This window comes from Lissotriton helveticus, chromosome 4_1 (genome assembly GCF_964261635.1).
Source record: "Lissotriton helveticus chromosome 4_1, aLisHel1.1, whole genome shotgun sequence".
In the NCBI taxonomy this organism is placed as follows: Eukaryota; Metazoa; Chordata; class Amphibia; order Caudata; family Salamandridae; genus Lissotriton; species Lissotriton helveticus.
The window spans coordinates 1,953,007,412-1,953,019,963 of NC_136063.1; the positions used below are offsets into that span (position 1 = coordinate 1,953,007,412).

Here is a 12,552-nt window from a genome sequence, read left to right on the forward strand (position 1 = left end):
CTGTTAATTACCCCAATGTTGGGCTGGAGTGCATCTCTTCCTAGACATCTCTGATTCTTCTGCCTCAGCAAACAGGTCCACCAGCAGTTTTCACAGCCTACCCAATTCCTCCGCACTAATAAATGTATTGTGATGAATTTGGGACAGCGTGACCACACCTGGTCCCTGATTATGACTGTCCTGGTATTATGAGTCAGTAATTTCGCACCCAGTTTACACTACTGTAGGTATCATTAATCTGCGCACACGCTGATCCCCTATGGGCAACTGTGGAATGAAAGTTACATATGGGAGTCAGTGCTTCTTTCTTCCTTAACAAACCCATAATTCTCATTTTACTGAGGACAACTTCCTCAATGTTTGCTCTGGAAGATTTGTCTTTCTCAAATAAAGCTGGATTATTCAACCTGAATCAATGGTTTGTAGTAACATTGCCCCTCTTGGAAGTCCATTTGGGCCCTTTTTATCTAAAAACAGGATTGTGGGAGAGTTGGTGTCTCAGGTGATCATGAAGTCCATGCTTCCTTCTCCTTAAGCCCATCAACAGGTGACCAGTTCCCTACCCATTGCTCTCCTTTACACCCTTTTGTGAGACAGATTTCAATCCCATACTTAATCTATTATGTGGTTTATGGACCTTTAGTTGGATAAATTCTACAAATTGTTGCCATCAAGAGAGCCTAGCTGTGGGAACCATTAATTTCCCAGCCCAGTGGCATTTACACTGAACAAAAGCAACATCAATACACTAGGCTATAGGAAAGGAAGGCTCTGAAATGCATACACTAATGACAAGTAAGCTGCAAATTGCCAAAATGCTGCCTTCACTGGTTCAGGTTTCCCACTGGGTCATAAAGATGGAGACAACATACTATTTGATTGTCATGTCTGTGATTGGACGAATTATGAAAGAGACGCTGTGTAGAAGAACCATCATGTTTCGCATATAGCCACACCCCCAAAAGTGTTGCTTCACAAGGCTGCTCTAGCATTAACCAGCAGTCAATTAATGTTTAAGCCTACCTGTTTTTTGCAAACTCTGTTTGGAAAGTTCACCCTGTAGTTTAACAGGAGAGGCAACAATCAAATTCGCTAGTTCTCTCGAAGCTATGCAAGTGAATTTCTGATGTTCATCATGTTAGAGGAGTATCTATTACGTCACAGCACACATTCCTGAGATCCAAATGGGCTGGTAACATGATTGCTTTTAACCCATAATACAACAGTATATCTCAAAAAGGACGCCCAGGGCAGCATAGGTTTTCATATTTATAGTTTTTCCTAAAATAGGCAAAAGTGTTGATCTCATCAAGGAGGTCTGTGATTGCTTAGTTTGGAGGCTTTATTTTAAAGCCAATCACTACACCATGCCTTCATTTAAAATTGTTAGTGAGAGCCACAACATAGGAGGTTTAACTACACACTGGTTACATGGAACAGTAACGACTTTCTACCATATTATTGGAAGTTTAGAAGTGATCGGAGAGCTGAAAGGCGTAGTTCCAGTAAGTTCTAGGAAGCCCCATCTAGAAGCTTGAATGCCACTGCCCTTCCCAAAAGTAAGGACATGGACGTTGTGCTGTAAATGAACCATAGAGGCACAAATTGGAAATCAGATGCCAGACACAAAAATTAACAATGAGAGGTTTGAAATATTTGGGCCTTCTTTAAATCTTTATGTGATGAGTGACCCACAAAGGCATTGCAAATCAGTGAATCATTTAAAAGCCCCAACCGCAAAAGGCAATATTGTTCTTTGGAGATTTTAGATTCTGCTGAAGCTTCTACCAGCCTTGTCCTTCTTTTTCTTTACTCAATGACTTCTTTACTGTGAGCACTTGCTGAATCCAACTAAGACCATGAAATTAACTTCAGGCAGCCTATGACATTCTTCATCTTTAGTCAACTGAGTTCCAGAAAACATTTATGTGCAAATGTATTGTGTCTGACGTCCAGCGCAACACTGTCTGTATATATTGATGCCTCTAAAAATAACTTCTGGGGTTCTCTTTAATTAAGCTTTGTAGGGTTCTTAAGAATTCACCTCACAAGATTTGTTTACTTTATATTCGAATTGTTCATTCTGTCAACAACTATATTTTTATGGAAGGTAATTAATACACCTTTTTCTGTTTTTATTTCTGGATTTGTTTAGAAAACACGTTTTGTATATTTACCAGGTACTTTGTATGTTCTTTCTATTTCACTGTATTGTAGATTACTTGCATAGTTAAGTCTTGGGCCTGAGCCAGCTAGTTAAAAGTTAGGGTTTCCCAGAAAGGCTTTTCATGTCACTATTTCAATAGGGGACTTTGGATGATGTCATATGGGTTCCAAAGAGAAATAAATAACCCTATTAACAAAAATATTTCTGGCACTATGTGTATCTTATTTTAGACTTACTCTTGACGTACTCCCACTTTTTCAGGGCTAACTCTTGCCTTTTCCACTTGTGACTTTGCCTCCACCAAGATCCAGGAACCGATAAAGGAAACCCTAACAACACTGAGAAATGATCTGGACATTTTTTATACCACAATTTACTTTAATGGGCCTCTGCTCCTATTTTCACCTTGGTCTTTTTGTGTTGTATGTAGAGTTAATGCATTGTTACTATTACATAGTATCTAATTCCTTATTTTAAGGCGCACACTATTATTGATTTCATGAAATCCTGTAGCTAGGAAGTGATGATGTGATTTATCGAGTAAGCCTATTTTTGCAATCTGCAGTACGCTCGCAATCCTCTATGAATACACTGTAGAAATATGCAAATAGCCTTTTTGTACATGCATTAACTGTCTAAAGTGGAAATAGCAGATTTATAAATTGCCTTTTTTGCACTGAGTCTAAAGTTTACATACATGCGAATTTGCACAATGCTATTGTTTGTCTTGTTGTACAATGTTAAAGTGGATTAACAGATTCATAAGTTGCCTTTTTGCACTGATCCTTAAGTTTACATATATGCGAATTTGCACAATGCTATTGTCTGTCTTGTTGTACAATGCACTTATAGCACCTTTTGCACCTTATTTCTATTTTTGCACATCGGATTTTAATTAATGATGTTTGACTCGACAAATCCAACCCTATTCTTCTATTTTAATGTTATAATGTTGATTGTATATTTATGTCCTATTGGTGGTGATGATTTGTACTTTTATGGATATTTTTATCCGAATAAAGACCATTTGACTTGACTTGACTTGACTATTATATATCTACTTTTTTCTGGTTCATAGAATCTATATTTCTTGAACATTGTGCACTGTGCTTCTTTACTTCTGCTACACATACCAACATAATATAACATATCTGTCTGGTGTTCCTCCTCAGGAAGTTGGACTCTGTGGCTACCCCTCAGGCATGGAGTGGTCTCTTCGTTGGCCGACATTGATATGTTGGTTTGAACTAAATATATTAATATGGGAATTCTACTCTCCTGTTCTCTGAGGGTGTTTGTCAGGGGCTCCTCCAGTGAGTAATATCCAGCATTCATTACTTTGACCCATACAATTATGGTGGGTCCACATTACCCGGGAGGGAGTGACCGGACCTAGTATCAGGCCTAATAGACCGGCATTTGTAATATATGTCCTTGTGCAGCTGAACTTCGGAGCTGGCATTTGCAAATCATCCTACTCATTCATTGATTCCAGTAGGCACGTGAAACATGGACATACTCACAAACAATACTTTCCAACTTGTATCTAGATTACCACAATACAATGGCGAAATTTGTTTAAAAACTAGGCACAAAGAGAACTGACTGAGACACTTTAATGTACACACACACATCCTTCGTTCAGGTAAACAGGGCTCCATTTGACAATATACAACCCCATATGATGAAATTACAAATTAAGCATCACAAACTACCATATGAAATCTGCACTACTTTATAAACGTCATAACATTGTGTTTAATAACTATATTTGGTATGGAAGAAAAGACAAGGCTAAGAAACATTCAGCTAGTCTAATGAATCAAACATTTTAAAAATGATCTCAGTACAAATAGTTTATTTAGTGCATGTTTGTGGATACAACAAATAATAAGCAACTGCTTTGTTCAAGACAGATAAGGCTGCTTGACCATAATTTGTAACTTTTGGAGCACAGATTCCAACATTTTTTAATGCACAAAACCTTACACATCATGCAGTTCTATTCCAATATTCCACCTTTCTCCCATGCAACAGATATGATGATTTAAATGGAAAGTAACTAAATGTAAACTATGATTCTAGAGCATGTATGCAGCTTGGTGTGGGGTACCTGTCCAAATGCATCCTTGATTACCATATCCCACATTCCCAATACAATGAAATAAGATTTTCTTTTATTACAAACAAGACATTTCTTATAAAAAAACGTAAGTCACCTTAATGCCACAGTTTCTTTGTTTAGAAAAGAAGCCACAACAATCGTTTGACGTGACACACAAAAATGGCATTAGGAGAACACTACACTACGTTGGAGGATACTTTCTTTCTTGAGGGTGTTACACCTCCCGTGGTCTGAAGCTGACACAACTCCGTTCCTACAGATTGAGGTTAGCACAAGAACTTGCCAGAGTACTACAAATCTATAAAAAGGTATATTCCATAGTGTTTAAAACCACAAGCACACTGTTTACTCGGAACTGAGACAACTCAGATCCAGCCCTGATTTTGGTTTTTAAAGACACAAGTTTAAGGACCCACTGAAGTTCAGAAAACTGCCTCTGCAGAAAAATCAAAAAGTGGTATTGCTCCAAATTAAATAATACATTGTTACTCAGACTTAGATATAAAAACGTGAGCCAGCAATAAATGTGTTGTTATTGTTGCTTCTTTGCACATACAAACACGCAATCATTAAACTGTCACTTGACACGCAAGTGGTCGCTGGTTCTTGGTTGGACAGCAACTTCCTTGACCCGTGAGTGCCATGCGATGCTTTACTTCGTTTTTCACTAACCACTGGTGACAAGAGCAAGCAGGATCTTTTTCTCCAGATATTATTTTCCGCAGTTGTATTTTTCTGGCTAGCCAAGTATCTTCTGAGATGAGCAAGCGTATTCTAAAATAAAGGGATATATCCATTGGCAACCAAAAGTTATAATGGCCGATACAAGAAAGACCTATGCAAGTCCTGTGCCTTGTCCTGAATAACTTAACATTTGGATGAGAGACTGCCTGCAAGAATTCAACAGCATCCAGAGGTAAAGTTCCATGTCGAGCAGCAGCTGAGCCGTCAACCTGGCTACGTGGATTCGTGTTGACTCATGGATTTCCCGCCATTTAACACTCCAGAGTGACTTCTGCTTTTTGTTGGTGTCCCACTGCCGGATCTTGAAAATTCTGTGAGATCATGAAGAGATGGCTCTTTGTACATGGCCACTGAAATCGAAAAACAATTCAGAGATGAGAAAAAAAACAATGGAAAATGTTTTTGCGTTTACACAAGCAAGGGCACCATATTCTCCCAAAGTTGAACTTTTTATTTTTCATACATTGGATTCATACATTGGATAAGCATACCCGAACTCTATGTTAGATGCATACTGCAAAACAAACATTCTTCAAATAATCTCACCCACTGGTAATTAGTCAGCTCATAGTCCAGTTCTTCATTTGTTTGCTCACTGTGCCACTCCAAACATGGACCAACTGACCATAAATCAGACTTGGACGTGCTCCAGTAGGAACAGTGTATCCTGGACTGCCATGCCATATCCATGCTGAAGAGGAACAAAAAGCAACCGCAGAACATTTCAGTCTGGATTTATGAGGTTGCGCAGCGTCTAAAGTGGCATTGATGAGAAAAACACAGGGGCATATTATCCAGGAAGTGGCGGTGAGAGGCGTTAGCCTCTTTGGCTTAACGCCTCTCACCTCCACTTCAGAAACGCCAGGCTGCACCCTATTCTTAAGAATGTGGTGCAGCCTGGCGTTTCCCCCTGAATCTCACGACTTAACGCCAACGCAGGCACCCTTGCAACGGTGTCTGTGAGCAGGGAGTTTTGTTGATGTACAGGAAGGTGTCCCTTCCTGTACATAAACAAAGCTAAAATGCCATTTTGTAACTTACATGTGTGCTTCTTCATGCAGCACACATGTAAATTACAAACTGGCATTTAAAAAAAAGGTTTGTTCATGTACAGCAAGAAACACTTTCCTGTACATAAACAGACCTTGGCATTTTGCTTTTTCCATGTGTGCTGCACAAGGCAGCACATATGGAAAAAGCAAAAACGAGGAGAAATGAAGCATTTCTCCTCGTTTTGCCACCTTAAGACCAGGATTTTCCTGGTCCTAAGTTTGGCGCTGCCACCTATTATCGCCTCTCTTGATAATAGGTGGAAGTGTCGAAGTGAACACCCACCGCAACACCTACTGCACGCCCCTTTCATGCTAAGTTTAGCGTGAAAGGGGCACTAATACCAAGGCAGCGTTAGGCCACTTTTTGTGGTTTAACCCTGCCTTGGTAATAGGGCGCTGACCATATTGCCAAAACAACGTCACAAAAAGTGACATTGTGGTGGCGATAGGGGCTTGGTAATAATCCCACAAAGTGCTGGAACGTGCCTTTGAGGAGTTGACGGTGGCTGAGATTAAATTGAGCATTCCACTCTGCTCTTTTTTGATTTTCACAGTTGGATGTTGTAAGTCATATAGAGGTATTACCTCCATAATGTGGCATGTGGATGCAGATTGAGTGCCTTTACGAGATATGGGAAGTCTGAGTAGACTTGCAATATACTTTTCATGCACTGTGAGGGGTATTTCATTATTACAACCCACTATCTTTATTACAGTGCTGGTTCGTTTTTAATATTTTTATTATTATGTCTTTTTTTTATCTCGCATTTGCCGTCCTTTCCAACCCTGTCATATTTTTCTGTATCCTCTCTCTTTTTTCATCTCCTAAGTAGGTTTTTTTGCCTTTTTCTACAGCTTTTTCTCTTTTGATACTGTTTCTCTTGTTTTTTTCTCTCTCTATCACTCCTGTTCTCTGAGTCTGCCTTTACTCTTCTCTTAGCTCTTGTCCGCATCTCTGGTCTTGCCTTTGAGCAGGGCTTGCTCTCTTAGTCAGTCTAGAGCCTCCTGCTGGATGCTTTTGGTGATGTATCACCTGAGACTCGCTCATGCTCTGCACCTGCTGCACATGAATCTCCCACTGGTCACTGTATGCCACAGAAGGATGGGTATCTTAAATGCTATGCATGTGCACAGGAAGCAAGGAGTGTGTTCTACTTTCTGGAACACACAGAGACCACTTATATGATAGTGGGCAATCTTAATGCAAACTCAGTGATGAAAAGCAGTATTGTGTATACTTAAGAATACGTCTTTTCAGAACTGCCATTAAGACATTGCCTGCTCCTGCCTGTAACACATGAAGCGAAGGCTATTTTGCAGATGACCAACCGCGCCCTACTTTGCTGGGTTGATAATTATGGTAAGGGCTCCTTCAGTACCAAAGCAGAATTTAAAGGATACTCAGCTTAAAACCCTTTGGATGTTTTTTGTACCATCGAATGCAAGAATTATGTAGGAGGGTTACCCCTCATTTCATCGTGGAGCCTGTCCATTTGGAAACTCTGAAGAAGCCTTTAATGGCTGCCTCTACCAAGCACCAATCTCATGTTTATATCTTTCGCATCAAGAGAAGAAACCTGTGGCCACTCAGGCCACAGAATAAGCATGGGGTGGGGAGTTGGGCTTGGAGTTGTCCAAAGAGGTGTGGATGTTCTTATGTGTCTAGACTGGCATGATATCTTCTAGCAGTGGACTGCAAATTACCTATTCTAAATTTCTAGGGGAGGCTATCACCCCTTAGACCCTGTGGACGGTTGGCCTAAGCGAGAACTCCAATTGAGACAGATGTGGTGCAAAAGAGGAGTAGGCATGTGGCTGTGCCACGCAATTCATGTGTACTGGTCTAAACTGTCAACTATATGTGATTGTGAGGTCCCCATGGACCCAAAGATTGCTCTATCGGGCTGGGTTGGTTGGATCTTCATGCGGCAAAGAAACTTGACTTCCTCCTTTACTGTAATGAACAACTTGAGCTGTATGTAGACCTAATGCCACCCACATCTAGGCATAGAGACGTTTTAAGTACACTGAAAGCTTATCTACTTACCTCGAGCTCATAACACCATAATCACTGAATGAAAAGGTGATTCTATGTGGTTTTCCATGGCTTGAGGGTTGGTTCCATGGACTAGTTTCTACATTTTGAAGTTGCCTTAATGGCGATTTCGTCTCCCCGTTGGCACATAATGGAACCCTGTTACTGCTTTTCATAATACTATACTATGGGATGATACGGCGGTGTTTCCTATTTTCTTCACCTGACAATATTAATCAGAATGTGATTGTGATTTTCTTATTGGTAGCTGTTGATGTACTATTTCAAAATTATAAGCGTTAGACTTGGCCCTTTTGCAGGGACATCCTCAAGTTTTTGCCTTCACTCTCCTCTATTCTGGCAAGAGTTTTATTGGCTTTTAGAACTCTGCACACTTTACCACTGCTAAACCATGCTAAAGTGCTTTGATCCCTCCTTTAACCTTGGTAGAATTGGCTTAAACCCCATTGGTACATTTATTTACTTTTATTTATTTGTAAGTGCCTAGTAGGGCACGCTGGGGTGTATTTCAAAAGTTAAACATGTACTTTAAGTTGTACTTGTCCTGGTAGTGAAAAACTCTACTTCAAGGGCTACCTACCCCCAAAGGATTACATTGGGTTAACCTATTACATTTAATAAGTGATAGCTTTCTATTCAGAGCAAGTAGGAATATCAAGATTGGTGTCTAAAGAACTGTAATTTATAACCCTTATTAATGGTAAAGTCAAACTTTAAGTAATTGACATTGAGACAAGAGAGAGGAATAGGGTCTGGCAGCATGGGCAATATCTGAATTGATGAGGGGGGCTGCCACCTACCACAAAGGCTCTGTCTGAGCACACTCACAAAGGGTTTTGACACTAGTCTTTTGTGACCCCAGACAAGCTGGGACATGGGCAGGGTGGCAGGAAATTCAAAGCACCTCTGGAAGTGGAAATCTCCAGAACCTTCTCTTACTTTAAAGTGGGCAACATTTATAAAAAAGGGACCCTCAGGCCCACTCTAGATCTGTGAAGCCTCAGAAGGATGACTGTGCTGCTCTGCATAAAACTGAAACTCCGGATACCCGACACGGAGAAAGACGGCGTGTGTTGGCGAAGTACGGCGTCAACTTAAACACGCGGGAAATCAACCCCTTGCCTTCTGATTCTGCCTGCTGGAAGACACACACGCCGACGCAAAAATTCAACACTCCCTCTTCTCTAATGATTCAATCTGCTGGTTAAAAGCGGAACATATCCGCCCCTCAAAAGAACCTGAGCACCTTGGTGCAGCTACGTGGTCCAGACGAGATTTCCCTTCAACAAAGGGATTTCGAAACGCGTAGACCTTGTTTCTTACAGCGTTAGGAGTTCTATTGTTGAACTATAAACGGCTTGAAATTTAAATGTTTCCCGATGCTAGTTTTCTGAAATGTTTGTTGTAAATAATGATTTGTATTATCTGATGTAAATTTCTATTGTATGTATTGTTTGGTATGGATGTTTGAATGAGTGTTAGTAATGTATGAAAATTTTTTGGGTATGAGTTAGTGTGGAGTGAAGTAAGCAATGTTTCTAATTATGTGAATTTTCTTAAAATGTTCTATTGAAATAAGTATTAAAGTAATTGATTTATTCAGGACTAAAACACTGTCCGTCGACTTACTGTTCAGTTCTGCGAGTCGTGAGGCAAAATAACAGCCTCACTTGGAAATTATTTGGCAATATTGGTGATATTGTTTGGTTTTTTCAGTTAATGAGGCTTGTCCTTATTGCCCGTGAGTCCAGACCTAGTTTTGGTTACGGCTCTGCATAAAAGACTGCTATTCTGCTGCCATGCTGCCTCTGTGAGAACTGGACCTGCATCTTGAACCCAGGGCCACAAGGGTGAATCTAAGTGCCAAATGGCTGGCCTCCTGATCAGACCCTGAGGGACAGAGAAAGCATCAACCACCTTGATCCCTGAACCTGCACTCTTTCCGCTGCGAGTCCTTCCTCCAAGTGGTGCCATACCAATCCTTGACCCTAGAAAGTGGGCCTGAAGGTGCTCTGCTAGCCCTGCTGTAGGCCTGTGTACAGAACTGAAGCAGCTTGACACATCTCCTTGCAGTCGCATTGGAACAAGCGCAGCGGGATCCATTCCAGACACTGCCCCTCACAACGTAGCCTGGAGTCTCATCATAACCACCACTTAACGATGCATCCCTGACACAGGACTTCTCATTGCAAGCCCCTTGTCGACAGTATCCTCAATGGCGATCCAGGACTCCAAATCACAGCCCACATCTTCTTTGAAACTACCAGTGCCCGACGCATCTTCATCGCAGGACTTCGCATTGCACGCCCCCGTCTACTGCATTCTCGATAACATCTCAGGATTCTGCATAGCAACCTCAAAACCACTACTGCATGATACATCATCAATACTGGAACTTGCAACGCTTTCCAAAATAGGATTTAAAATACTTTGTTCAACAGGCCTAACTTGGTCCCTTTATCCGACCAGCTTTCCATCACAGTCGGCCTGAACTTATGAATTTGTTCTGGTCGCGTGCAACAAAATAACCACAGTTGGCACTTCTGGCTTTTAGCCACTATTTACACAAAAATATTAAAAATTGCATATCTCTGGTTCTACTGATTGGACTTTTGTTGTTTTGGTCTCAAATATTTATTATGTTTTACTCTGTTTCGAAATTGGGTGGGATTTTTCTTCTGTTGTATTTTCACTTTATTAGTCCTTGAAGTGCTTCATACATACTTTACAGATGGCCTCTAATTTAAGCCTGACTGCCTGGTGCCAAGCTACCATGGGGTTGAGCACTGGTTAATTTGAGGCTTGCTTGGGTTTCACCCTGACAGATACGGTGGCTGTTGCCTGAGTAAGATCTCACACCCTTCCACCAGTACCCTAAATTCCAACATTTAAAAAAAGTTCTACAGCTTTGGTGGTAACAGTGTACAAAAGGACAAAAGCTGGGGTCCAGCTGGAAGAGCCTGCAATAGGCTGACTTCCAAGTTTGGATGGATCTGAAGAGGAAGTAGTTGGCTGTAGGGCTCTTCAAAAGAACATGGAACACCATACTATGGGCCATGATATGTCACGTAGAATTCTCTGTGTCACTGTGTTTTAGCTTTCATAATTTAAAACAAAATACTTGAATAGGGTGGTGGAAAATTAGTGTTGGAAAGACAGACCAATGATGGATGGATGTAGGCGCATCTTACAGAGCCAAAGACTACAGTGAAAATCATATGATTCAAGATGTAAATCAATGTAATTTATCAGGCGATGTCTTTTCTGAAACAAATTTTAAGTAATAGTTTGTCCAGTCTCGAATAAGATTATTGTAGTGGATGAAACAAAGCTCATTCTGGTGCTCTAGAATTCTGAAACCTCAATAATTCACGGTGTTGACTTTGTAAAGTAGGGTAATCATGGTAGACTTAGATTTAAGCGAGTCAGTATTTGAAGTTAGAGAGCACATCAGCGATTTCGTTTATAATAAGAATAACAATTACCCAAAATCTAGTGATGGTCTCATAATAAGAATATTTCCAATTAAGAAAATAATAGAGGTACTTTTAAGTCTTCATTCAAGAATAAGTAAATATTAGGTGTATGACACTAGTGAACTTTATTTTCAACTGATACATCCATGAATGCTATAATCAGATAAGTGTTTTTCATACAATTAGCTGATAGGAAAAGGATATCCTGCCCTGAATAGCTTAATATATCTATTTTCATTGTTTTAAAACGAGTTTCCTTGTGGCCATGTTGCCTCTGGCCCTGGCTGGTGCAAAATTAGTGCTGGAGAGGGTAACCCGATATAGATGAGTGATAGAATTGTGTCTGTCTTTTAAAACTTGCACTCACCTGCACGGAGCACCTCGCGCTTTCACGAGGCCTCTGACAGCTGAGCTGAAAGCTGCCTCTGGCGAGGGTTTGTTTGGTTTCCCTGCCGCCATCGTGGAGGACACAGGCCACGCCCACCTGGCCAGTCCACGCCCACTCTCCCTTCCCTCGCTATATAGAGCGCGCTGACTGCAAGTGCTGTCTCTATTTAAAATCGGAACCTCCTGAGGCTTGAGCCGGGAGTAGAGGGAAATTGTTTTTTTAAAACTTAAAGTGATAGAATTGAGTCTGTCTTTTAAAACTTGCACTCACCTGCACTGAGCACCTCGCGCTTTCACGAGGCCTCTGACAGCTGAGCTGAAAGCTGCCTCTGGCGAGGGTTTGTTTGGTTTCCCTGCCGCCATCGCCGAGGACACAGGCCACGCCCACCTGGCCAGGCCACGCCCATATTTCATCTCCCCTGCCATCCATAAATCATGTGTCTAGACAGGAAGTGCAGCGGACGAGCGCAGCGGGCGCGACGATTGCGCACCGAAGGCGCGCATAAGGCAAGCTCGTCTGCGCTCGTCCGCGCCGAGTCCGGGCC

At 41.2% G+C, this 12,552-nt stretch overlaps 1 protein-coding gene across 7 annotated transcripts in view; it reads right to left on the reverse strand.

Annotated features, from left to right (window-relative positions):
• Positions 1 to 3,763: 3,763 nt before the first annotated feature.
• Positions 3,764 to 12,552, reverse strand: part of FGF13 (fibroblast growth factor 13) — a 1,132,668-nt gene continuing 1,123,879 nt past the window's right edge. For all 7 annotated transcript variants that reach the window (XM_078688624.1, XM_078688621.1, XM_078688626.1 and 4 more), the window contains one exon: positions 3,764 to 5,386. In XM_078688624.1, coding sequence (XP_078544750.1) covers positions 5,250 to 5,386 — 137 coding nt within the window. In that variant the 3' untranslated portion in view covers positions 3,764 to 5,249. The remainder of the gene's footprint in view (positions 5,387 to 12,552) is intronic.